Source organism: Schistocerca gregaria, chromosome 1 (genome assembly GCF_023897955.1).
Source record: "Schistocerca gregaria isolate iqSchGreg1 chromosome 1, iqSchGreg1.2, whole genome shotgun sequence".
NCBI classification, from domain to species: Eukaryota; Metazoa; Arthropoda; class Insecta; order Orthoptera; family Acrididae; genus Schistocerca; species Schistocerca gregaria.
Genome location: NC_064920.1, coordinates 745,389,848 through 745,417,494, shown reverse-complemented (window position 1 = coordinate 745,417,494; position 27,647 = coordinate 745,389,848). Strand labels below are relative to the sequence as shown.

The following is a 27,647-nucleotide window of genomic DNA, read 5'->3' as shown; positions in this document are numbered from 1 at the left end:
CCATCATCATCATTTTCATCATCATTGACTCGCAAGTCGCCGAAGTAGCGTCAACCAACAAGGAACTCCTCCGAATGGGGCCTCCCGGCCAACAATGCCATACGTTCATTTCATTTCATTACATTAACTTCATCTTTCAGTACCTGAAGGCTGGTATATGAAATTTTTAAATACTCAGCCCGGTTAGCTTCATTAATCTTGATGCTTTCCCGCAATGCTGCTGCCTCCATGATCATTTCGTTCTGGTCCCTCTCTGGATGGTTCTACAGCTGGGGATGACAGGCTGGACGGATCGCCACCGTGTCTCTCGCGATATCTGTATCAAATCGTCGTTTTGAAAGTGGAGCAGTTATGATTTTTCTGTCTGTGGCAGGTACTCCTCAGATAATGTGTTTACATTTTAAATGTCAACTGTAGATTCTTCAGCGCTCATTTAACTTTACGACTCCGTATCTCAAAATGAACAAAAATGGACTTGTACCACTAATGAAATACGTCCTTCATGTGCACACACAGCACACCGATCTGGTGAGGCACAAGGCTCTCACAACGAAGTACGTACGTCGTTCAACAGATGGCACTAGGAAAAGAATGTTAACTGCGCTTTTTAGTTGCTACTTGCGACTCTTAGTTGCGACTTGTCACGGAAATCGCAGTTAGACACGATAGCGTGTTGCAGAGATGAGCGTAGTACGAACTTTGGCCAAACGATGGCACTGTTAACTGCGCATTTTAGTTGCTACTTGCGACTCTTAGTTGCGATTTGGCACTGAAATCGCAGAAAGCAGTATGGAATTCGGCCAACAGATGGCTCACGGCGTTTAATGTGAAATGCTACTTGCGACTGCTAACTGTGACTGAAATCGCAGTTAGATTTTGTAAAGTTGTTATTGTGATATCTGTGACTTCTCAATCACTGTGATTTCTAACAGATACGCGATTTCCTGCCCACCACTTATCAGTATAACTGCGAGTAGTGTTAAATGGCAGGAATGTCATTTGAATCGTGTCATAACCTTAGCTAATTAATTCCGGGTATATTTTAGTTGATGTTAGAACGATTATTAGTGTTTCATATTATATGTATGTAGGTTATCGGTCGCTATTAGAAATATTATCCTCGCAGCTGCAACAGAAAGTACGCGCAACTTCGGCACAGCACTGTTTAAGTAAAATGTTAATTAACTACGTGCGTTTTTAAGTTTGAAGAAATATGTATACTGAATACTTAGGTTAAATTCGAAGCTTAATTTCTTGTGTTGCTTACTTAATAGAATACGTGTACTGCTTTGTAATACAACACAAAAATATACGTAATGTGAAAGATTCATTTACTCCTCTACAAGATAGCCATATAGTTGAAAGTGTGAGTACGCTAGTTGGAAAACTGCTCGATTTCTCCAGCTGCAGCATGTGTATAACATAGGATGAATGGAAGCGTCCGATTCCACCCGTCTGCTTTGACCTATGACGTAAGGTTCTGTAATCCCATAACATATAAAGACTTGCAGATCGAAAAGATTGACAGTGTTAAATTTCTGGGATTATAACTCGATAATAAATTCACTTGGGAAGGGCTTACCACAGAATTGCTAAAGCTCCTAAACAAGTCTGTATTTAGAATGGTGTCAGATGTAGGAGACACAAATGTAAAAAAGTTTACATACTTTTATTCTGTTATGTCATAAGGGATCATATTCTGAGGTAACTCATCAACGGAGCAACAGTTTTTAGCATGTAAAAGTGTGTAGGCCTAATAAAAATCGTTTGTGGTATAAATTCAAGAACACCATGTAGAAACCTGTTCAAGGAACTTCATATTCTAACCACTGCTTTATAGTATATTTATGTCTTAATGAAATTTGTTGCAAGTATTTCCAACCAATAGCACAATACATAGTATCAATACAAGGAATAAGAACAGCTATCTACATAAAGATCTAAAGTCACTTACCTTGGACCAGAAAGGGGTTCAATATTCAAGAACACACATTTTCCATAAACTGCCAGCAACCATAACTTGGTTTCAGATAAAGCACAGTTTACTGAGAGTTTGAAAGACTTTTTGATAGGCAACTCCTACTCTATAGATGAATATCTTAACAGGGACTGTTAGACCAGCTTAAGTAAAAATTCTGCTACCAGCATATTTAAGTTTTGACAGCACTTGGTCACAACAGTCAAGATCAGGTGTGATAAATTTATTAAAAGTGCATAAATATGTTTTGTTCTGGCAGTGTATTAATACTGTACATATTAGCAGCTCCAGTTTACTGCAATATATTCATATATTTTGACAATCTCGTGACAGATGATGATGATGGTGGTAAGTATTATATTCAAGTGCTGTATGTTATACTTTATCATGTTGCACATCCATGAGAATCATCTCATTTTTGGGTCCCTGGGACAAAAAGAAGTTCATTTAATCTGCAGTGAGGGTTTTGATTTTGTGGTGGGAGAATGACTAATTCATATGTCCAACCCTTCACTTTGTTGTGTATCTCTCATGTTTGGCATTATTGTATACAGAATTCCAGTGCTGAATGATTGATTAACAACTCGTAAGTCTTAATGCCTCAGATGTCATTAAAATACCTTTTCAATCTTTTTATACAATTCTTCTTTGGATATCCAGATTGTGAGAGTATGAATTAATGGTATTGTGTAGGTAATAAAAATTTGCAGTAAGTTTTCAGAAATCTGATCTTGGCTGTTGCAGTAAAGTGCTGTCAAAACTGAAATAATAATTTTTACATAAGTTACTCTACCAGTCCCTGTTAAGATATTCATCTATAGGAAATACAATATTTCATTTCCTGGGGAATGCTTTACCTGTGGATTCCGCATTTTGCTTTTTTTTTCTGTCTCACATGAGGCAATAACACGAATCCTTTCGAAACACTTCATCTGTCAATGCCAGCTGCCTGCTTTGATCTTTTTGCAGTTTAATATCATGACAGTTAACTGTCTAAATATGTAAGACTAATTCCTGAACAAGACAAGATGAGCACTCAAAATGAAGGGCTAAGTCTTGCATACAACAACCTCAACATAGCAATGAGTGCACCTAACAGTTTTTCAGTGTTGCTTAACATAATAGACTGACTTGAGCTCTTTGAAAACAAAAAAAGCATATTTTATTCAAAAACGTTCGTGTATTATGCACAAGTGCTAATAGGCCCAAATGTAAGTAAATCTATACTTTTAAATACACTGACCAAGTATCTGATGTGATTATTGTTGTAAGCATATTGTATTCATGCCAAATATACCTCCATGAGATGCTTCAATTGCAATACACATGTTTGAAGTGTACACTGAACAATGTTCCTGCATAAAAGTGATATGCTCCAAACTATGTTTCAAAGTCAATGGCCAAAAACTAATTAAATGAAATAGAAGCCTATTTGCAGTGGATGTGTACAAATTGAGAACTCATTTTTCTCTTGCTAATGCCACAAAGCTAAGTCTCGCCAAATTACATAAGTTTCTTTGTATTCAAGTTGACCTGATGTAGCACTGGCACTTTTTCATCATGATGCTACCAAGCATTAGTGATGGGGTATACTTGGAGAAGATACTCAACTATGTTACATTTTTAGATCACTGCCAATACTCAAGGCATTTCAGTAAGTATTAACATGTTGCATACACACTACTACACCTCATAGCTTTCCATACTATGTATGAGACAGCAAGTGTTTGTGCTCACAGTAGTGCCACAAATTTTGACATTTTTTGAGAAGGTGGATGTGAGACGAGTTTCCTATCCTGCCCCAAAATTAAAATATATTCTTGCAAAATTACTGCACAGCTGTTTAATTTCTATATGTTCTGTGTAAGACACATGTTCATGAGACAGTAATATCACCTCAACAAAAACACATTACCATGCCACATGAGAGATTAACATATTTGTACATAAAATATATGCTAAAATGGTAGTAAGTACTTGTCTTTGAGCTCATGGGTTTTCAAAAAATTGCTTAAGAGTACAGGGAACAAAAAGATAAAATAAAAATGGTAACCAACACAAATGTATGTACATGTGAGATGATCAATTTTATTCTGAATTTTCCACAATGATATGGAACACTTAAAACATATTATAAAGAGAATGAATAAATAGTTAACATGTCAGACTCAGATTGGAAATGGCAGGTACTCTGCCATGGCCTAAAGGAATTTAGGGAACCCACATAAAATGTAAATCAGGATGTTTGAACAGGCTAAGGATCCCAATGCACCTGAATGGAAAATCGGTGCCATAGCCACTCTGCAATTTTCTCAGTAATTTAACATGACCACAAATTCAAATTTATAAACTTTTTTTATTTCAGCCAAGAATATCTCAACATAATACAACAAACAGCAATAATTCAAAATATGGGTATACACACAATGTTTAAAGGATCTCTTTAAGGGTGGGACAGGTGGTCAGCCATGGCCTTGATGAAGGAACCATCCCGGCATTTGCCTTAGCGATCCAGGAAAACCCTAATCAGAATGGCCAGACAGAACGAACCCCATCCGCCCGAATATGAGGTCAGTGATGTTAATAGCTACACTGCCTCATTCGATTGTTATGTATTATACAATGTTGTGATTTACATGAAAATAGATCTTACAAGTAGCAAAAATAATAATTAAATATATACACAATTACATATGCAATTACACTTTAACATTTTTCTTTATCACTTTACACAAACAGACCACACAACACTTTGCTCACGGAACTTCAATAAACTGCCAGAGGCTGCTTCAGCAGTTGCTGCATATATGGGTAGTTACCTGAAACAGAAGAACAGGAAACAAACAGCAGAAATATTCTTGTCTAAAGACACTTTAGAATCAACATAAAAACTTGCAACTACTTAGCTGATTCACATTAGTAGTAAACATATTCACTTAAGGCATGTCCAGCAATTAATTTAATATGTTCTTCAAACTTCTGTAAGTGTGCTGATAACACTACACTGTAGAGTGTGACCACAATGAAACTAACATTGTAAGGGATATCTTCTACACAAATTCTGGGATGTTAACATCTGAATAGATGTTTTCTGCGAAACACTTTTTTTATAATTGGAAGGTCCAGCATGTGAAGCAAGATACTGAAACTTGTTAAACACTTACTGAAATTTATCTTTTGATGCAGTTTTAGATTAGAAGTTAACATTTAAATACCTCAGATAATGACTGACTTTTTCAGTAAACAAAATGTCCATGAAATCCTCTAATAAAATTCCATGTCCCACAACGAAATTATTTTTTAAAGAGTGGAGCCCCACCACACTGCCACTAGCAAAAGTTCTACATTCACCTCTGCATTGATTAGTTTTTTAATCAATACAGGTCCATCAGGAGATAGAAAATGGATGAAAAATGTGACAAGAATTGAGATTTAAAGGGCAGAGGGCAAAACATGTCATCGCAAGCACCAAGGGGAAAAAATCCAGTAGCAGATTTCTTGCTGTCTGCAACAGATCATGCAAGGGTAGGTCACATTAGTAAGTGGGTACCATGCAGTTTGATACTAGGTTATAACCACCTGCGCATCAGTAGAAATGCATGTTGGAACACATCAGGCTACAGTGGGGAAGGCCAGTTGCACCCTTTCTGTACTCCAACCTACTTACATTTAATGCCCGATGTAATAAAAATTATACTCTTCCATTTCTGGCACCCTTTCTAGAATACAAACTAGCAAAATTATGAGAATTTGTTGTGTTCCACCACAAAGATAGGAAAACTTTCGTGTTTTGCAAATGAAATTTAGTATTGAGCACAAGATGTTTCACCAATTCCCGTTTGGCATTTTCAGTGGTATTCCTTTCGGTCCTATTCAAGAAACCATTTCTTCCAGTAACTATTTCTCAGCAGGTAACCTATACTGTAAGTCTGCAAAGGCTGAAGTGTTGTTAACTGAAATTGTTTTATTGTAATGATAACATCTGAGGAAAATAGCAGCATATATTAACAATAATATATGGATTAGTGTTAACACACATGAAACTGATGTTAGTATCATTTTAAGAAACTTTAAATTCAAAATAATTTAATGTCAGAATGGGTGCTACAGCTAACAATTTTTAAGTAAAGCAGGAAACAAAATGCTACTGTACTTACAAACTGAGGTGCCACATGCCTTGACACAGGCTACCAATAACCCACAGGTATTTTTGACATCTCATGCCTCACAGGTACTTAACTGGATTACAATCTGATGATTGCTGCTATCAACATGAAAGAGAATATAATTGTATCCAGTGACCAAATTTCAAAGCTGATACTGAAATTAAGATCTCGGTTACAAATTCCTGTATTTACATATACGTCACTGGTAATCCATTCACGTGTCATAACATTAAACTCAGTGCATATGTACCTACATTTTAAGTGAAAGGTCAAGCTTGCCTCTATAGGACTGTAACATTTGCTGCTGCCGGAAGACTATCTGAGCCATAACTGGAACAAAGAGCTCCGAGTTACCACCTGCCAATATAAACAAACAAATTTTAAACTGAAGGTGAAATATGTCTTATGTATCCAAACCACTACCACATTATTCTTCGAGCTTCTCGCATTATAGCTGTGTGACGTCTGCTGCTGCTGCTGATGCTGCTAACTGGAGCTGTAACAGGAACAAAGAGCTTTGAGTTACCATTTGCCAGTATACTCTTAAGGACTGTAACTGTACCTTCATTTTAAGTGAAAGGTGAAATTTGCCAAATGTGTATCCAAAGCACTAGTACCTTATTCTTCATGTTTCCCATTTTATAACTGTGTGACATCTGCTGCTGGTGACTGACTTCAGGAGTTATAATTGAAACAAAGTGCTCTGACTTACTGACTGACAATATACATTAAACACTTCAACACAAAACCACTAGTACTCTTAATGTAGCATAACAAATATATGCTATGCCCTACAGTTATATCACCATTTTAAGGGGGAGATATAACACGAACCCCCCCCCATGAACCATGGACCTTGCCGTTGGTGGGGAGGCTTGCGTGCCTCAGCGATACAGATGGCCGTACCGCAGGTGCAACCACAACGGAGGGGTATCTGTTGAGAGGCCAGACAAACGTGTGGTTCTTGAAGAGGGGCAGCAGCCTTTTCAGTAGTTGCAGCGGCAACAGTCTGGATGATTGACTGATCTGGCCTTGCAACATTAACTAAAACGGCCTTGCTGTGCTGGTACTGCGAACGGCTGAAAGCAAGGGGAAACTACAGCCGTGATTTTTCCCGAGGGCATGCAGCTTTACTGTATGATTAAATGATGATGGCATTCTCTTGGGTAAAATATTCCGGAGGTAAAATAGTCCCCCATTCGGATCTCCGGGCGGGGACTACTCAGGAGGATGTCGTTATCAGGAGAAAGAAAACTGGCGTTCTACGGATCGGAGCGTGGAATGTCAGATCCCTTAATCGGGCAGGTAGGTTAGAAAATTTAAAAAGGGAAATGGATAGGTTAAAGTTAGATATAGTGGGAATTAGTGAAGTTCGGTGGCAGGAGGAACAAGACTTCTGGTCAGGTGACTACAGGGTTATAAACACAAAATCAAATAGGGGTAATGCAGGAGTAGGTTTAATAATGAATAGGAAAATAGGAATGCGGGTAAGCTACTACAAACAGCATAGTGAACGCATTATTGTGGCCACGATAGATACGAAGCCCACACCTACTACAGTAGTACAAGTTTATATGCCAACTAGCTCTGCAGATGATTAAGAAATTGAAGAAATGTACGATGAAATAAAAGAAATTGTTCAGATAGTGAAGGGAGACGAAAATTTAATAGTAATGGGTGACTGGAATTCGGCAGTAGGAAAAGGGAGAGAAGGAAACATAGTGGGTGAATATGGATTGGGGCTAAGAAATGAAAGAGGAAGCCGCCTAGTAGAATTTTGTACAGAGCACAACTTAGTCATAGCTAACACTTGGTTTAAGAATCATGAAAGAAGGTTGTATACGTGGAAGAACCCTGGAGATACTAAAAGGTATCAAATAGATTATATAATGGTAAGACAGAGATTTAGGAACCAGGTTTTAAGTTGTAAGACATTTCCAGGGGCAGATGTGGACTCGGACCACAATCTATTGGTTATGACCTGTAGATTAAAATTGAAGAAACTGCAAAAATGTGGGAAATTAAGGAGATGGGACCTGGATAAACTGAAAGAACCAGAGGTTGTACAGAGTTTCAGGGAGAGCATAAGGGGTCAATTGACAGGAATAGGGGAAAGAAATACCGTAGAAGAAGAATGGGTAGCTCTGAGGGATGAAGTAGTGAAGGCAGCAGATGATAAAGTAGGTAAAAAGACGAGGGCTGCTAGAAATCCTTGGGTAACAGAAGAAATATTGAATTTAATTGATGAAAGGAGAAAATATAAAAATGCAGTAAATGAAGCAGGCAAAAAGGAATACAGACGTCTCAAAAATGAGATCGACAGGAAGTGCAAAATGGCTAAACAGGGATGGCTAGAGGACAAATGTAAGGATGTAGAAGCTTATCTCACTAGGGGTAAGATAGATACTGCCTACAGGAAAATTAAAGAGACCTTTGGAGAGAAGAGAACCACGTGTATGAATATCAAGAGCTCAGATGGCAACCCAGTTCTAAGCAAAGAAGGGAAGGCAGAAAGGTGGAAGGAGTATATAGAAGGTTTATACAAGGGTGATGTACTTGAGGACAATATTATGGAAATGGAAGAGGATGTAGATGAAGACGAAATGGGAGATACGATACTGCGTGAAGGGTTTGACAGAGCACTGAAAGACCTGAGTCGAAACAAGGCCCCTGGAGTAGACAACATTCCATTGGAACTACTGACGGCCTTGGGAGAGCCAGTCATGACAAAACTCTACCAGCTGGTGAGCAAGATGTATGAGACAGGCGAAATACCCTCAGACTTCAAGAAGAATATAATAATTCCAATCCCAAAGAAAGCAGGTGCTGACAGATGTGAAAATTACCGAACTATCAGTTTAATAAGTCACAGCTGCAAAATACTAACGCGAATTCTTTACAGACGAATGGAAAAACTGGTAGATGCGGACCTCGGGGAGGATCAGTTTGGATTCCGTCGAAATGTTGGAACACGTGAGGCAATACTGACCTTACGACTTATCTTAGAAGAAAGATTAAGGAAAGGCAAACCTACGTTTCTAGCATTTGTAGACTTAGAGAAAGCTTTTGACAATGTTGACTGGAATACTCTCTTTCAAATTCTGAAGGTGGCAGGGGTAAAATACAGGGAGCGAAAGGCTATTTACAATTTGTACAGAAACCAGATGGCAGTCATAAAAGTCGAGGGGCACGAAAGGGAAGCAGTGGTTGGGAAAGGAGTGAGACAGGGTTGTAGCCTCTCCCCGATGTTATTCAATCTGTATATTGAGCAAGCAGTAAAGGAAACAAAAGAAAAATTTGGAGTAGGTATTAAAATTCATGGAGACGAAGTAAAAACTTTGAGGTTCGCCGATGACATTGTAATTCTGTCAGAGACGGCAAAGGACTTGGAAGAGCAGTTGAACGGAATGGACAGTGTCTTGAAAGGAGGATATAAGATGAACATCAACAAAAGCAAAACGAGGATAATGGAATGTAGTCAAATTAAATCGGGTGATGCTGAGGGAATTAGATTAGGAAATGAGACACTTAAAGTAGTAAAGGAGTTTTGCTATTTAGGAAGTAAAATAACGGATGATGGTCGAAGTAGAGAGGATATAAATGTAGACTAGCAATGGCAAGGAAAGCGTTTCTGAAGAAGAGAAATTTGTTAACATCGAATATAGATTTATGTATCAGGAAGTCGTTTCTGAAAGTATTTGTTTGGAGTGTAGCCATGTATGGAAGTGAAACATGGACAATAACTAGTTTGGACAAGAAGAGAATAGAAGCTTTCGAAATGTGGTGCTACAGAAGAATACTGAAGATAAGGTGGATAGATCACGTAACTAATGAGGAGGTATTGAATAGGATTGGGGAGAAGAGAAGTTTGTGGCACAACTTGACTAGAAGAAGGGATCGGTTGGTAGGACATGTTTTGAGGCATCAAGGGATCACAAATTTAGCGTTGGAGGGCAGCGTGGAGGGTAAAAATCGTAGAGGGAGACCGAGAGATAAGTACACTAAGCAGATTCAGAAGGATGTAGGTTGCAGTAGGTACTGGGAGATGAAGCAGCTTGCACAGGATAGAGTAGCATGGAGAGCTGCATCAAACCAGTCTCAGGACTGAAGACAACAACAACATAACACGAACAGTACAATATCTCAGAAATGATTACGCCATAATACCACAGCTAACATTTTAGCAAGAAAACTGCTTAACTTACTTGGCTGCCAGTAGGATATGACTCATCACTAAGCTGTGTTGAAACCTGTGCAAATGGCTTCAACACAGAGCAGAGTTCTGAGCAGATGTTCTATTCCTCATCTGTCAGTTGTTCAAAATCAACTGTGAATAGTACAAGTGAAGCCTTCACTACATTTTTAACTTCAACTATTCGCTCTAACATTCACAGAGTAGAGTTCCACCTTGTTGGCACCTCCTGCACCAGTTTTTTAACATGACCTGCCCCATTATTTTGTTGGTATGTCAGCAGTCTTTCTGTTGCCTTGCAGCTTCTCTTGAAGAATGCTACAATAGTTTTTACTTTCTGCTGGATTGGCACAAAATGTTTTAGTGCATTCTGCATAATAAGATTTAGTGTGTGTGCAAAGTGTTTCCACTACAAAATGGATCCTGCAATTTTAATATTTGGTGCATTATCCATCACAACCAGCAAAACTGTCTGTCAGCCTGAAGTTATCTGTCGTGCCTACTAGAGATGCCGACGATTCGAAGCAGTATGTGCACCAGAGAATTGGGAATATCTTAACAACACAGATTGCAAGGTGAAATGCCCTGTCACCACCATTTAACTCATTTGCTGCCGATGTCCAGCAATCTGTGGTCAAACAAACTGTCTTCGCAGCTGACAGTTTGTCTACCACTTTCTCCTTTGCTGCTGTGTATGCTGCTTGCAGCATTACATCTGAAATATGCTTCCTGCTTGGTAACTCATAACCAGGATTAAGGGCCCGCACAAAACCCCGAATCTTCAACGACTGAAAATGGTTGGAAGTCTTTAGTGAACAGCTGAAGTTGCCCATCTATCTTTTTCTGATTCACTCCAATCCTTTTGGTAAGATACAATGTCATAGAACTTTGAACACCTTGCTGCATTGAGGGGGCTGGAGCAGCTCGCTCCTCTTCCACACTGCTGGTGCCAAGGATCACCTCTACAGGAAGGGTTTCACCTACAGAAAAATAGGTTTCATATCAGCATAAGCACAACAGAAATGATGCCATATTATTTTTGATGATATATATTACAATGTTCGCGTAAAGTAGTCTTCATGATACTTGCAGATTGAATATTTACTTCATACAAGTTGACAATTGACTCAGTTTTAGTAATGACTATAGCTTCATGTTTCTTCTTTAATCCTAGCAACAGCAACACATTTTCAATAATGTGTATTGGGGGAAGGGAGGATACTGTATTTCCACCCTAAAAAATATCTTAATTGTTGTTGACATATCATATTTTAAACACATACTGATGTATAAGTAGGGCCCTGAACTTTAAAATATTCAATATGACTGTCACTGAGGAAAGTCACATGTATCATTAACGTGTCAAAATTTTGTGTTAACTTTAACCACAAAATTTAAAACATTTATGGAAGTCAGTTGAAGACTCCATTAAAAACAATTATCCTTTTCAAAGTTTTAAAATATGAAACAGTATCTAATTTCTCCCCCCCCCCCCCCCCCCCCTCCGCCACCCGGCATCGTTGGTTGGTTGGTTTGTGGGGGTTAAAGGGACCAGACTACTTAGGTCATCGGTCCCTTGTTCCACGACCATAATAATACACGAAGAAAAGTCCAACAAGCAATAAACACATAACGGAGACGACAAGGGACGACACAGTACAAGAAAGACATAGACGAAGACCAGAGAAAAGAGATTAAAAGACACACAGAGTGCGACGGTCATTGGCCGACCATGAAAATAAAACTGGAAAGGCCAACAACCAAGGGACACATGAAAACACCACAAACTAAAACCCCAGGCCAAAAGCCACAGTCGACACTAAAAAAAAATAAAAAGGGACTCTCATATTGAATGATAAAAACCCCCTGCTCGAATAAAACGGAGAACTAAGTCAGCCATAGTAGAGTCATCGGTTAAAAGAGCAGGGAGTGTATCAGGCAGCGCGAACGTCTGCCTGAGGGCAGTTAAAAGTGGGCAGTCTAGTAAGACGTGTACCACGGTCAGGGCCAATCCGCAGCGACAGAGAGGCGGGTCGTCACGGCACAAGAGATACGCGTGCGTGAGCCGGGTATGTCCTATGCGGAGCCGGCAGAGGACGACAGCGTCCTTGCGAGACCCCCGCATGGAGGAGCGCCACACACTGGTTGTCTCCTTGACTGCCCGAAGTTTGTTGGGAGAGGGCAGGGTGCGCCACTCATCACGCCAAGCAGCAAGGACCTTCTGCCGCAATATGGATCGGACGTCACTCTCTAAAAGACCGATCTCCATGGCCGGGGAACTGACCGCCTGTTTCGCCAGTTCGTCAACCCGCTCGTTACCCGGGATGCCGACGTGACCCGGGGACCAATCAAAGGTGACAGAGCGGCCGCAACGGACGAGAGTATGGAGGGACTCCTGGATGGCCATCACCAGACGGGAACGAGGGAAACACTGGTCAAGAGCTCGTAAACCGCTCAGGGAGTCACTACAGATGACAAAGGACTCACCTGAGCGGGAGCGGAGAAACTCTAGGGCACGATAGATGGCAACCAACTCGGCAGTGTATACACTGGAGCCAGCTGCCAATGACCGTTGCTCACAATAATCCCGTAGAGTGAGAGCGTAACCAGTGTGACCAGAGACCACCGAACCGTCGGTGTAGGCCACCGCCGCGTTCGGAAACTCGGCCAGGATGGAAAGAAAGCGACGGCGGAGGGCCTCCGGAGGCACTGAGACCTTCGGACCCTGTGCCAAGTCGAGCCGAAGGCACGGTCGGGGCACACTCCACGGGGGCAGACGGAGATTGGCCCGGAAAACAGGCGGCAGGGGAAAAAAGTCAAGGCCACGGAGAAGGTCCCGGAGGCGAACCGCAATGGGACACCCTGACCGGGGCCGCCTGTCTGGAACATGGACGATCGAGCGCGGGAACAGGAGACGGTAGTTTGGATGCCCTGGCATGCTATAAACGTGCGCGGCATAGGTGGCCAGAAGGCGGTCACGCCGGAACCGCAATGGAGGGACACCAGCCTCCACAAGTATGCTGTCGACGGGGCTTGTCCGGAACGCTCCCGTGGCGAGGCGGATCCCGCAGTGGTGTATGGGATCCAGCAATCGCAATGCTGAAGGCGAGGCAGAACCGTACGCCACACACCCATAATCAAGGCGGGACTGGATCAGCGCTTGATATAGGTGGAGGAGGGTGGACCGGTCGGCACCCCACCTGGTGTGGCTTAAGCAACGGAGAGCGTTTAAGTGCCGCCAGCATGTTTGCTTCAGCTGCCTAATATGGGGCAGCCAAGTCAACCGGGTATCGAACACCAGTCCCAAGAACCGATGCGTCGCGACCACAGCAAGAGGTTCACCGTCAAGGTAAAGGCGCGGCTCAGGGTGAACCGTGCGACGCCGGCAGAAATGCATAACGCAGGTCTTCGCGGCCGAAAACTGGAAGCCGTGCGCTACAGCCCATGACTGCGCCTTGCGGATGGCACCTTGCAGCTGCCGTTCAGCAGCGGCGATGCCACCGGAGCTGTAATATAGGCAGAAGTCGTCCGCATATAAAGAAGCCGCGACGGACGACCCCACCGCCTCAACGAGCCCATTGATGGCAATTAAAAACAGGGACACACTGAGGACAGACCCCTGTGGGACCCCGTTCTCCTGGACCCGGGAGGAACTATGCGACGCAGCTACTTGCACGCGGAAGGAACGATACGAAAGAAAATTCTGAATAAAAATCGGGAGCGGGCCCCTAAGGCCCCACCCATGAAATGTGGCCAGGATGTGATGGCGCCAAGTCGTATCGTATGCCTTCCGCATGTCGAAGAAGACGGCAACCAGATGTTGGCGGCGCGCAAAGGCTGTACGGATGGCAGACTCCAGGGAGACCAGATTATCGACGGCAGAGCGGCCTTTACGGAACCCACCCTGAGACGGAGCCAGAAGGCCCCGCGACTCGAGGAGCCAACTCAACCTCCGGCTCACCATACGTTCCAGCAACTTGCAAGGAACGTTGGTGAGGCTTATGGGGCGATAGCTGTCCACCTCCAGCGGGTTCTTGCCAGGTTTCAATACGGGGAGGACTATGCTTTCCCGCCATTGAGACGGGAAAACACCCTCGACCCAGACGCGATTGAAAAGATCTAGGAGGCATCGCTGGCAAGGCACTGAGAGGTGTTTCAGCATCTGGCTGTGAATGCGGTCTGGTCCAGGAGCCGTATCAGGGCAAGCAGAAGTGCGCTCTGGAATTCCCATTCGCTGAAAGGAGCATTGTACGACTCCGCGTGGCGCGTGTGAAAGGAAAGCCTCCGACTTTCCAACCGCTCTTTCCGGGAGCGGAAGGCCAACGGGTAGTTCGTTGACGCGGAACATTGAGCAAAATGCTCTGCTAACCGGTCCGCAATCGTGTCGGAGTCGGTGCACACTGCTCCATTCAGCGAAAGCCCAGGGACAGAGACAGGTGGCCGATAGCCTTGGAGTCGCCGAATCTTGGCCCAAACCTGCGATGCAGAGGTACGGACGCCAATGGTGGAAACATAACGTTCCCAGCACTCCTGCTTCCGTTGGCGAATAAGGCGTCGGGCTCGGGCGCGGAACTGTTTAAAAGCAATGAGGGTCTCCAACGACGGGTGCCGCTTATGGCGCTGAAGAGCCCGCCGGCGATCTCGAATCGCCTCTGCGATCTCGGGCGACCACCACGGCACAGTCCTCCGCCGAGGTGACCCGGATGTACAGGGAATCGCAGATGCCGCCGCAGAAACGATGCTGGTGGTGACCGACTGAACCACCGCATCAATCGGATCAGTGGAAGGAGGTGCGATCACTGCGACAGATGTAAATAAGTCCCAATCAGCCTTATTAAGAGCCCATCTGGAGGGGCGTTCAGAAGAGTGACGCTGTGGCAGTGACAGAAAGATGGGGAAATGGTCACTACCACATAAGTCGTCATGGACCCTCCAGTGGATGGATGGTGAAAGTCCGGGGCTGCAAATAGAAAGGTCAATGGCCGAAAACGAGCCATGGACCGCACTAAAGTGGGTCGCCTCTCCCGTGTTTAAAAGGCAGAGGTCAAGCTGTGACAGAAGAGTCTCGACATCTCTGCCCTGGCCAGTAATCGCGGCGCTACCCCACAAGGGGTTATGGGCGTTAAAGTCGCCCAGCAACACAAAGGGAGGCGGCAGTTGTCCTATCAATGCAGCCAACACATGACGAGAGACATCACCATCCGGCGGAAGGTACAAACTGCAGACAGTAATAGGCTGAGGCGTCCACATCCTTACAGCGACAGCCTCTAAGGGTGTATGAAGAGGCACACACTCGCTGTAGATAGAGTTAAGGACGTAGACGCAGACTCCACCAGACACCCTCTCAGAAGCTGCCCGGTTCTTATAATAACCCCGATACCCTCGTAGGGCAGGGGTCCGCATTGCCGGAAACCACGTTTCCTGGAGGGCAATGCAGAAGAAAGGGTGACTGCTGACGAGTTGGCGGAGCTCAGCAAGGTGGTGGAAAAAACCGCTGCAGTTCCACTGGAGAATCACTTCGTCCATTGGCGAAATAGGCGTGAAGGGACCGAGGAGGCAGATCACGTCACTGGGTCACCTGCTGTCACCGATCGAGGACCAGTACAATCGGCGTCCTTGGCGTCGGAGGGTATGGCGAGATCCAGGTCCTCAGCGGACGCCAGGATCTCCACCTCATCCTCAGACGCAGAGCCTGTATGGAGCGGTGGGGTGGATGCCACCGCGCGTTCCTTGGCCTTAGAGGCCTTCTTCTTCTTCGTCTTCTCTCTCTGCTCCTTGGGCTTTACTGGCTGGGAGGGCTCCACCGAGTCAGTCTCCGGGACGGAGGAGGAGCGGGAAGCCCTGCGACCAGCCGCTGGCCTGCTTTTCAGCCATTGGCTGACGTCACCCTTCCCAGAGGTGGAAACCTGGGAAGGGAGGGACCCGAGGGATCCCTTGCGAGAGAGAGTCGCCGAAGAAGTCGGACGCTTCTCCGGCTTAGAGTTGGGGACTTGTGTCCCCGATGGTTGGGGGGTCGTTGCTCCTGAGGTAGGTGGTGCAGGAGCAACAGATGGGGAAGTGCCCCCCACCATCAAGGGGGCAGGTGTAGTATTCCGGCTCAGAGTGTTCAGTGGAATCGGTGCAGCAGATGACAAAACTACTGTTTTGGCAGCGGTGGCATAGGAGCTGGTCAGAGCCACAGGATGTAGCCTCTCGTATTTCCGCTTAGCCTCAGTATAGGTCATGCGGTCCAGGGCCTTATATTCCATGATCCTTCGTTCTTTCAGTAGAACCTTGCAGTCTGGCGAGCAAGGGGAATGGTGTTCGCCGCAGTTCACACAGATGGGAGGCGGCGCACATGCAGTATTAGGATGTGAAGGGCGTCCACAATCTCTGCATGTCATGCTGGAAGTACACCGAGATGACATGTGGCCGAACTTCCAGCATTTGAAACACCTCATCGGGGGAGGGATATAGGGCTTCACATCACATCGGTAGACCATCACCTTGACCTTTTCGGGTAGGACGTCACCCTCGAAGGCCAAGATCAAGGCACCGGTGGCTACCTGATTATCCCTCGGACCCCGATGGACGCGCCGGACGAAGTGAACACCCCGCCGTTCTAAATTGGCGCGTAGCTCGTCGTCTGACTGCAAGAGTAGGTCCCTATGGAATATAATGCCCTGGACCATGTTGAGACTCTTATGGGGTGTGATCGTGACGGAAACATCCCCCAACTTGTCACAAGCAAGTAACCGCCGTGACTGTGCAGAGGACGCCGTTTTGATCAATACTGCCCCAGAGCGCATTTTGGACAAGCCCTCCACCTCCCCAAACTTGTCCTCCAAGTGCTCGACAAAAAACTGAGGCTTGGTCGCCATAAACGATTCCCCATCGACTCGTGTACAGACTAAATAGCGAGGTGAATAAGGTTCGCTGCCAACCGTAGCCTTTCGTTCCTCCCATGGTGTGGCCAGGGAGGGGAACGATTGTGGATCATATGCCTGAGCGTTGTATTGAGGCCGAGAACACTTAGAGACTGCTGGCGGCTGGCCGCCAGCAAGAGATGATGTACCACGCTTCATCGCGGGTCATCCGCCCTGATGCCACCTACTCCGACCAAGGGCCCTCCCCACGGGCGCCACCCAGCCTCAGCAACGACCACCTGGCGGGATGGCCATTGCCGGGAGTCCCGATGCCCCAAGGAGACAGGCATCTACTCCTTGGCATACGCGGGGAGTTAACGGCGCAGGCATCAGTAGAGCGATCCCTGTGTTGTCAGGGGGCTACAACCGACAGGGTACATGGCGGCCCCACCACAACGGACTGGCTACCGTGCTGGATTTCAGGTGAAATGTAGTCCATGATCGTCATTGGCGCATAAAGCGACACAGCAGAGCAGACTGCAAAAACCGCACCCAAGAACAAAGCCACGCTCTAGAGATGGTGAGTGGGCGGGACAGCTATGCGACGACGACCAACCAAGCTAGAGATGGTAATGAGCGATGGACACATTGCACCTTGTAAGGCGCCCTTCCCCAATCAGCTCGCTCTTCGGAAGAATTTAGAAGATGGAGGTCAAACCCGGTAGGTGACCATCACATAAGGCTGAAACGTTTGAGACTCCTTTTAGTCGCCTCTTACGACAGGCAGGAATACCGTGGGCCTATTCTTACCCCCGAACCCACAGGGGGGACCCGGCATCGTCAGGGTTAAAAACAAATGATACACAGGAATGAGCACTGATACAATCTGCTATCTGATTAGTTACTAATAACTGCGAGACGACAGTCCATACATCACACAGTGGCATTTTATTGACACTATCGTTATTACACCTGCAACAATAACTTCGAATTAAATAAAAGTATTCCGGCACCATATGCAACATAATTTGATGTTTGAAAATGTCAAGGCAAACAGGTGCGGTGGTATCGACAGCTTAACTAGTCACGAAAAATGAAAACTAGCGTGTAAAAATGCACAAAGCACCACACTGTATAGCATGTTATTTTTTTTAATAATAAAATAAAAATAAATGATTATGCATGCACCGAAATAACCGTAATCGCAATAAATATATTTTTTTCACTGCTCACCCAAATCTAGCTCCGAAGGCCTTTGTAAAGAGAAATTCACAATTAAATGTGATTTCTGAATATGTTTTTTTTTAAATTCGACGTCGTCGATTTGTACGATAATTTCTTACCGTACTAAGTACATTTCGCAAACTCTCGATCAAGAGTTTCGAAATATGACCACATTTCGCTTGTCCTCGACCTCTTCATGTTGGCAACTATTGGTTTGCAATAGCAACAACACAAAGAAAAACAAGAACGAGAACGGAAGTCAATACCCTCTAACGCAACCAAAGGCCGAAAAGAGAGTGACACCTGAACACCAAGATTTGCAGAGAAATGAGACAATAGATTCCCCTCTCCCCGATGGCCAATCGTCATTTCCGTAGCAGTACGAAAATATTTGTTCGCTCCAGTTACTATCCTCTCTGGAAATATCACCGAGATCTACGACCTTTAACTGGAGTCACTGAGTCAGGAACATCTAGACACACAGTTATTCCATTACCAACTTCCAGGTTATCTGTGGTGGTAGCCCGATAACTGACAGAGAACTAGAACTGCGAGCCAATAACGATAGCTGCCAGAGGAGAATACAGATCTCTGACAGTTATTTCCATAGTCGCTCGAATTTCTTAGTAACTCTCCTTGTGCTACCCGTCCAAGCTAAATTAATACGTAAGGCTGTGGCTCAAGGGATCGACTGTACTTGCTAATGCCTGTACTGCAGCTCCTATCAGCCACGGCTCGGACATTAACTTTATTTAATTGTTTATGCAAAAAGTAACGAAGGCCCACGAAATAGTACACAGTTCTTATCAACAGATGGCGCGCAGTCTCACAGTTATTCCCATGGTCTATAGAACGCCTTCCAAATGCGCAGTACGATCTTCGGTCAACAGATGGCGAGAGGCACTGTTTACATTAAACAGTTATTGAAATAACTGGCAGAATCAGAGGAACGGTTATAGCAGTAACCCTTACTTCTCAGTAACCGGTTATTTCTATCAGTTACGTTATTTTTTGCCACCTCTAAAGCAAGTGGACTGTAGAGGGGAAAGTCCGCTGTGTAATGTGTACAAAGGTCGGGCAGTGGGTAATTGGCTGAATAGTTTCTACCGTCGAATCGAGAAATTAACCGACAGCAGGATGTCCGCACTAAGAAAAGTACGCAGTTATTACCTTATCAGTATTTATACGTCTTTAATGGCTAGTAATCATCTGTTTGTTTACAGTTTTGTCAGCCAGTTTGTGCTAGCATAAGATTTTCAAAACATTATCCTGAGAATGCTGCAGAATAGAACCCTTAATGTGAATTTTTACGTGACGCCTCATCATATCTGCCCCATCTTTATTTAGATAGCTGGAATTCCTTTACGACCTGGCCTGAGGACATTGTCTAGTGCTGCTGCAAAACCAGCTGCAGCAGAAGGACACCATCCAAATGGATACGCGTTTGGTGAGCACCTTTAACGCCTTTTACGCACTGGAAAGAGTTTTTTAATGGGTTATGCAAATGTGGAACTTCTTGGGTTACGAAACTGCATGATGTTTCCTTTACTAGGCGAAATATATAATTTGCTTTTTAGCAACCTCATAAATGTTTCAGGATGTACATTACGAGGGGGCGAAACTGTCTTTTCTCAAGCAGCTACTGTCGAATTTTCTTGATTCTTATTGACAAAAGATAAGTACAGGCTAAAATGTTAATGTAACCCTCAAAGGCTCTTCGTGTTAAGCAGTTTGTGCTGTGCTTTCTAGTGACGTTCATTAATTATTATTCTGTGGTATCAGAATGAAGTATTCATTGTAAAAGTATGGCAGTAAGTTTCTAGAAGACAATACAATCATCTGTTATGAAGTTCAGGAAAGAGAACAAGAAGAATGTTGTGGTTTTTTTCAGCCTGAAGACTGGTTCCTTGCAGATCGTGTGCTAGCCTATCCTGTGGGATCTCCCTTCATCTCTACATAAGTGCTACAATGTACAGCCATTTGAACCATGTTACTGTGTTCATACCTTGGTCTCCCTCTACAATTTTATACCTTGTACCCTTCCCTCCAATTGATATTGAGAATTACCTGATGCCTCGGGGTGTTTTCTACAAACCAATCCCTTATTTTAGTCAAGTTGTGGCACAGGTTTTTTTTTCTACAATTAGATTCCATACACACTCTTTAGTTATTCAGTCGAGACCTACCTCTGTAGTCTTCAGCATGGATCTGTAGCACAACATTTTAGAAGGTTCTATTATTTTTGTCTGAACCGCTTGTTGCTCGCATTTCACTTCAGTGCAAGGCTACACGCCACACAAATACCCTTTGAAGATATTTCCTAACACGTTCATATTAGATTATTGGATGTAACAAATACCTCTTTTTACAGAAGTGCTTTTCGTATCACTGCCATCCCACATATTACACCCTTTCTGCTATGACTATCAGTTCCTGTGCTGCCCAAATAGCAAAACTCATCTGCTACATGTAGTGCCTCCTATTCTATTAGAACTGCCTGATTTAATTTGATTGCGTTCCATTACCTTTGTTTTACTGTCATTTTTGTTCATCTTATAACTTTTTAAAGATATTACATTAAACTGCTCTTCCAAGCCCTTTTCTGTCTGACAATTGCAGTGCAATTGGCAATCTTCAAAGTTATTTCTTCTCTGTGCACTTAAATTCACTCTTTAAAATTCTCTCTCATATCTTTCATGCCCTGCTCAGTGTACAGACTTTACGTATGGGGGATAGGTTGCAACCATTTCTCAATCCATTCTCAGCTACTGCTTCCCTTTAATGTCCTTTGACCCTTACTTCTGCAGTTTGGTTTCTTCTGCAAGTTGTACATTTGCTTCCTGTATTTTATCTCTGCTAAGCCTACCTTCAAAATTTCAAAGACTGTAGTCTAATTTACATTGTCAATAGCATTCTCTCTGTCTACAAGTGTTGTAAATGTAGATTTGCATCTCTTCAACCTGTCTTTTAGGATAAATGGCCTACATTTCTGTGGAATCCAAACTGATTTTTTTGTACATTGGCCTACACTAGTATTCCCATTTTTCTTTAAACAATTTGTCAGTATTTTGCAACTATGACTTATCAAAATGATAGTTCTGTAATATGCCTGTGAGCACCTGCTTTTGTGGAACTGGAAGTATTTTCTTGAAATATGTTTTCTTTTTTTCCAGTCTCCTATATCTTGCACAACAGGTGGAATAGATCTGTCATGGCTCCCATCTCATGTAAATATACTTCCTCTTCCCTATCTATAATATTGCCTTCAAGTTACTATCTCTTGTATAGCCCTTCTACATATAACTCCACTTTTCAGCTTTCTCTTCCTTTGGGAGTAGTGGCTTGCTTTTTGAGCTCTTGATGTTCATACAGCTGTTCTGCTTACTTGAAAGGTCTCTTTAATCTCCCTAAAGAGTTATCTATCTTTCACCTAGTCATGCATGCTTCTGAATCACTAGAATTGTACTCGAGCTATACATGCCTTAACTTTTTTAATGTTGTTACTCATTTTTTAAACGTCTGTGTCTGTTTTTGCCCACTTAATTTGCTGAATTTTTATATTTTCATCTTTCATCAGTAAAATTCATTGTAATGCCTATCTGATCCTCTGCTACACTTACTACTTTCGTGATCTTTTTTCTCTTTTTTCCATCATTCACTGCCCAAGGCTGTGTATGAAACTCCAGACAATCTCTAGTTATTTCTGTTTATTCAGGTCTCTCTTTCATTTCCTACTTTTCTGCGACATTTTCATGTCATGACCAAAAAATTGTCAGAAGGCACACCTGTACCTCAGTGTTTTGCAGTTTAAAATCTGGTTTTGCAATTTGTATCTCATCATTAAATAATAAACTAGCTCTTGACCCGTGTCTGCATATGTAACATGTATTTAACAATGTAGAAAAAGATAGTAGATTGCTGTGTAGCATAGAGAAGACACGCAAAGTTGCAGACAGCCACCTTTAAGACATTTACACAAAGCTTTCAGCCACAGCCTTTATTAGCAAAAGAAAAACAGAGAGACACACACCATCCATGCACACAAGCAAGCACACCTCACACACAAGACTGCCCACTTGGCAGCTTAGGCCAGAAAAAAAATTGTGGACAATAGTTTAACTCGGTTAGTGTGAAAAAGGTATACAAACATCTCAAAAATGAGATTGACAGGAAGTGCAAAATGGCTAAGCAGGCATGGCTAGAGGACAAATGTAAGAATGTAGAGGCTTATCTCACTAGGGGTAAGATAGATACTGCCTACAGGAAAATTAAAGAGACCTTTCGAGAAAGGAGAATCAATTGCATGAATATCAAGAGCTTTGATGGAAATTCAGTTCTAAGCAAAGAAGGGAAAGCAGAAAGGTGGAAGGGGTATATAGAGCGTCAATACAAGGGCGATGTACTTGAGGACAATATTATGGAAATGGAAGAGGATGTAGATGAAGATGAAATGGGAGATATGATACAGTGTGAAGAGTTTGACAAAGCACTGAAAGACCTGAGTCAAAACAAGGCCCCCGGAGTAGACAGCATTTCAGTAGAACTACTGATAACGTTGGGAGAGCCAGTCCTGACAAAACTCTACCATCTGGTGAGCAAGATGTATGAGACAGGTGAAATGCCCACAGACTTCAAGAAGAATATAATAATTCCAATCCCAAAGAAAGCAGGTGTTGGCAGATGTGGAAATGACCGAACTATCAGTTTAATAAGTCACAGCTGAAAAATACACAAATTCTTTACAGACGAATGGAAAAACTGGTAGAAGCCGACCTCGGGGAAAAATCAGTTTGGATTCCATAAAAATATGGGAACACATGAGGCAATACTGACTTCATGACTTATCTTAGAAGCTAGATTAAGGAAAGGCAAACCTACGTTTCTAGCATTTGTAGACTTAGAGAAAGCTTTTGACAATGTTGACTGGAATACTCTCTTTCAAATTCTAAATGAGGCATGAGGAAACTACAGGGAGAAAAAGGCTATTAACAAATTGTACAGAAACCAGATGGCAGTTACAAGAATCGAGGGGTATGAAAGGGAAGCAGTGGTTGGGAAGAGAGTGAGACAGGGTTGTAGCCTCTCCCCCACGTCATTCAATCTGTATATTAAGCAAGCAGTAAAGGAAACAAAAGAAAAGTTTGGAGTAGGTATTAAAATCCATGGAGAAGGAATAAAAGCTTTGAGGTTCGCCGATGACATTGTAATTCTGTCAGAGACAGCAAAGGACTTGGAAGAGCAGTTGAATGGAATGTACAGTGTCTTGAGAGGAGGATATAAGATGTACATCAACAAAAGCAAAACAAGGATAATGAAATGTAGTCGATGCTGAGGGAATTAGATTAGGAAATGAGACACTTAACGTAGTGAAGTAGTTTTGCTATTTGGGGAGCAAAATAACTGATGATGGTCGAAGTAGAGAAGATATAAAATGTAGACTGGCAATGACAAGGAAAGTGTTTCTGAAGAAGAGAAATTTGTTAACATCGAGTATAGATTTCAGTGTCAGGAAGTTGTTTCTGAAAGTATTTGTATGGAGTGTAGCCATGTATGGAAGTGAAACATGGACGATAAATAGTTTGGACAAGAAGAGAATAGAAGCTTTTGAAATGTGGTGCTATAGAAGAATGCTGAAGATTGGATGGGTAGATCACATAACTAATGAGGAGGTATTGACTAGAATTATGGAGAAGAGGAGTTTGTGGTACAACTTGACAAGAAGAAGGGACCAGTTGGTAGGACATGTTATGAGACATCAAGGGATCACAAATTTAGCATTGGAGGGCAGCGTGGAGGGTAAAAACCGTAGAGGGAGACCAAGAGATGAATACACTAAGCAGATTCAGAAGGATGTAGGTTGCAGTAAGTACTGGGAGATGAAGATGCTTGCACAGGATAGAATAGCATGGAGAGCTGCATCAAACCAGTCCCAGGACTGAAGACAACAACAACAGTGTGAAAATGGAACACTCGGTAAATCTGTAACAGTCTGAAAATATATGTAAACACTACAAAAATGTTTGTATGATAAATGGAAATTAAATTGGCTGCAGATTTCACGCTAGCTGTGGTTCATGTTTAAATGGATTGAGTAAACTTGTAGTAACCAAGAAAGTTCTTAGTATGGTAGTAAATGAGCCTTATATTCTAAATGCACAGAAAAGAATGCTAGAATCACATCAACAATGTCACAACATTTTTATTTATGTTTATATATTAATTTTTTTTTAATATGGAGATTGACTTTGTTGACAGTGTACAAAGTGAACTACATTTAGACATGACAAACCTCCCCCCTATCTTGTAGTAAGTCGATGGTATTTTTGCCTGTCAGTATCTGATCTTGAAACAGTAAGGTTGATGATCTTAGTGTTTTTCTAGGAGCAAGCAAAAATTTTGTTCTATGTATTAATAAGCACTGGCTAAATGAGAATCAACTATATTTGTATAAGTTATAAGGCTATTGTTTAGTATCAAGTTTTTGTAGAAGTCAGCACTACTACACTCCTGGAAATTGAAATAAGAACACCGTGAATTCATTGTCCCGGGAAGGGGAAACTTTATTGACACATTCCTGGGGTCAGATACATCACATGATCACACTGACAGAACCACAGGCACATAGACACAGGCAACAGAGCATGCACAATGTCGGCACTAGTACAGTGTATATCCACCTTTCGCAGCAATGCAGGCTGCTATTCTCCCATGGAGACGATCGTAGAGATGCTGGCTGTAGTCCTGTGGAACGGCTTGCCATGCCTCAGTTGGACCAGCGTTCGTGCTGGACGTGCAGACCGCGTGAGACGATGCTTCATCCAGTCCCAAACATGCTCAATGGGGGACAGATCCGGAGATCTTGCTGGCCAGGGTAGTTGACTTACACCTTCTAGAGCATGTTGGGTGGCACGGGATACATGCGGACGTGCATTGTCCTGTTGGAACAGCAAGTTCCCTTGCCGGTCTAGGAATGGTAGAACGATGACGGTTTGGATGTACCGTGCACTATTCAGTGTCCCCTCGACGATCACCAGAGGTGTACGGCCAGTGTAAGAGATCGCTCCCCACACCATGATGCCGGCTGTTGGCCCTGTGTGCCTCGGTCGTATGCAGTCCTGATTGTGGCGCTCACCTGCATGGCGCCAAACACGCATACGACCATCATTGGCACCAAGGCAGAAGCGACTCTCATCGCTGAAGACGACACGTCTCCATTCGTCCCTCCATTCACGCCTGCCGCGACACCACTGGAGGCGGGCTGCACGATGTTGGGGCGTGAGCGGAAGACGGCCTAACGGTGTGCGGGACCGTAGCCCAGCTTCATGGAGACGGTTGCGAATGGTCCTCGCCGATACCCCAGGAGCAACAGTGTCCCTAATTTGCTGGGAAGTGGCGGTGCGACCCCCTACGGCACTGCGTAGGATCCTACGGTCTTGGCGTGCATCCGTGCGTCGCTGCGGTCCGGTCCCAGGTCGACGGGCACGTGCACCTTCCGCCGACCACTGGCGACAACCGTGTTGAGCAATTCGGCGGTACGTCCACCCGGCCTCCCGCATGCCCACTATACGCCCTCACTCAAAGTCCGTCAACTGCACATACGGTTCACGCCCACGCTGTCGCGGCATGCTACCAGTGTTAAAGACTGCGATGGAGCTCCGTATGCCACGGCAAACTGGCTGACACTGACGGCCGGCGGTGCACAAATGCTGCCCAGCTAGCGCCATTCGACGGCCAACACCGCGGTTCCTGGTGTGTCCGCTGTGCCGTGCGTGTGATCATTGCTTGTACAGCCCTCTCGCAGTGTCCGGAGCAAGTATGGTGGGTCTGACACACCAGTGTCAATGTGTTCTTTTTTCCATTTCCAGGAGTGTATGAAGGTACTTCGATATACATCAGCAATGATCGTTTGGCAAAATGCACTAATCTTGAACCAGTAATTTCTACATTCAAAATGTATTTGAGGCAGCTGCTATGTTATTGGCAGGCACCAAATTAATTGTAGTGCTTGTGTAATGTACACATGACAGAAACATTGATATCTTCAGAGGTACTAGAGAGAACACACTTCCACTTTCAGAAATGCAATAAACATAAAATTTTAATCTTTGGGGATATTAACATTGACATTAGGGTTGAATCAACAAAGTTCTTCCACTTGCTTAACACCCTCCGGTCACACAATATGTTTTGTGCAAATGACAAACCAACAAGACAGCTATTTTCTCTGGACAATGTTATAACAAATTTTGAAAGAAAGATGTATGAAATATGACTTTTTTTAAGATTATGTATCTATCAGATCATGAAAGGATATGGTTAAAATTGCTGAAAAAAAAAATCTTGTAAAGGTGCATGAACAACCCAAGTACATTAGAATTGTTAATTATACTCATATCAATGCTTTCAGATCACAGCTGTGTATGATAGAATGGTCCAACTTCCTGTCTCGATTTACAAATGTTGATGAAGCTACTAACAACTTTGTCGGTCTTGTTTGTAATATGTTTAATATGTGCTGTCCAAAGTATTAGACATGAGGAGAACCAAGCAAAAGTAATCATACAAGTTTACATTGTTGGTTCACACCGGACCTCATGAAATTAAGAACACAGGTCATTAATCTCTATAACATATCAAAGATCTTTGAAGAAGAAAGACTTCAGTACCTTCAACTAATGAAAAGGTATAGATTATAAATAATAAAACAGAAACAAATTGGCGAATGACTATATATAGCAACCACAAAACAAATTCAATGTTGCTTGGGGACTTATCAAATGAGAACTGGGTAATACTAACAGAAGCATTTATGATACTGCAATATCAAATCTGATGAAATGAATAGCTTCTTTATTAATTATGGTAACAAAGGACATCCAGTGCACAAAAAAAAGGACAGCCAAAGATCAGGCATTAATAAACATTTAGAAAAACAGACATATTCATATCACACAACAAACCTGCAACATCTACATTCAAGTGGGTACAAATTGCTGTCACTGACATTGCAGCAGCTGTAGAAAAATTCAGCAACTCGATATCAGATGACTTGTTTTGTCTAACAGATTTTGTTACGAAAAGGATAGTGGACATCAGACCACACCCATTGTGGAGTTCTTCTTTTCCAGCCTGCTTAAAGATAGCAGTAGCTATCCCTCTACATAAAAAGGAGGAAAAATCATGTTTTGATAACTACCGTTGTATTTCTCTTGTACTAATACTTTCAAAAATAGTAGAATGTT

At 43.2% G+C, this 27,647-nt stretch overlaps 2 protein-coding genes across 5 annotated transcripts in view; one reads left to right on the top strand and one right to left on the bottom strand.

Moving 5' to 3' along the window:
* Positions 1 to 10,919: 10,919 nt before the first annotated feature.
* On the bottom strand, positions 10,920 to 19,147 carry LOC126267587 (uncharacterized). 4 transcript variants are annotated; one of them, XM_049972886.1, is made up of 3 exons: positions 18,672 to 19,084; positions 11,393 to 11,506; positions 10,920 to 11,316 (listed from the first exon to the last, which is right to left on the bottom strand). In XM_049972886.1, exons 1-3 carry the CDS (start codon positions 18,772 to 18,774, stop codon positions 11,090 to 11,092), a joined length of 444 nt encoding a protein of 147 aa, XP_049828843.1. In that variant the 5' UTR covers positions 18,775 to 19,084; the 3' UTR covers positions 10,920 to 11,089. The 4 variants fall into 4 exon arrangements, 1 of the variants encoding a protein (XP_049828843.1); XR_007549044.1 differs by having other exon boundaries at positions 10,920 to 11,506; positions 18,415 to 19,147; XR_007549045.1 differs by lacking the exon at positions 11,393 to 11,506 and having other exon boundaries at positions 18,415 to 19,147.
* An 85-nt stretch (positions 19,148 to 19,232) lies between these two features.
* Positions 19,233 to 27,647, top strand: part of LOC126267573 (probable medium-chain specific acyl-CoA dehydrogenase, mitochondrial) — an 86,870-nt gene continuing 78,455 nt past the window's right edge. The window contains exons 1-2 of the mRNA XM_049972877.1: positions 19,233 to 19,560; positions 19,753 to 19,852. Coding sequence (XP_049828834.1) covers positions 19,543 to 19,560; positions 19,753 to 19,852 — 118 coding nt within the window. The 5' untranslated portion in view covers positions 19,233 to 19,542. The remainder of the gene's footprint in view (positions 19,561 to 19,752; positions 19,853 to 27,647) is intronic.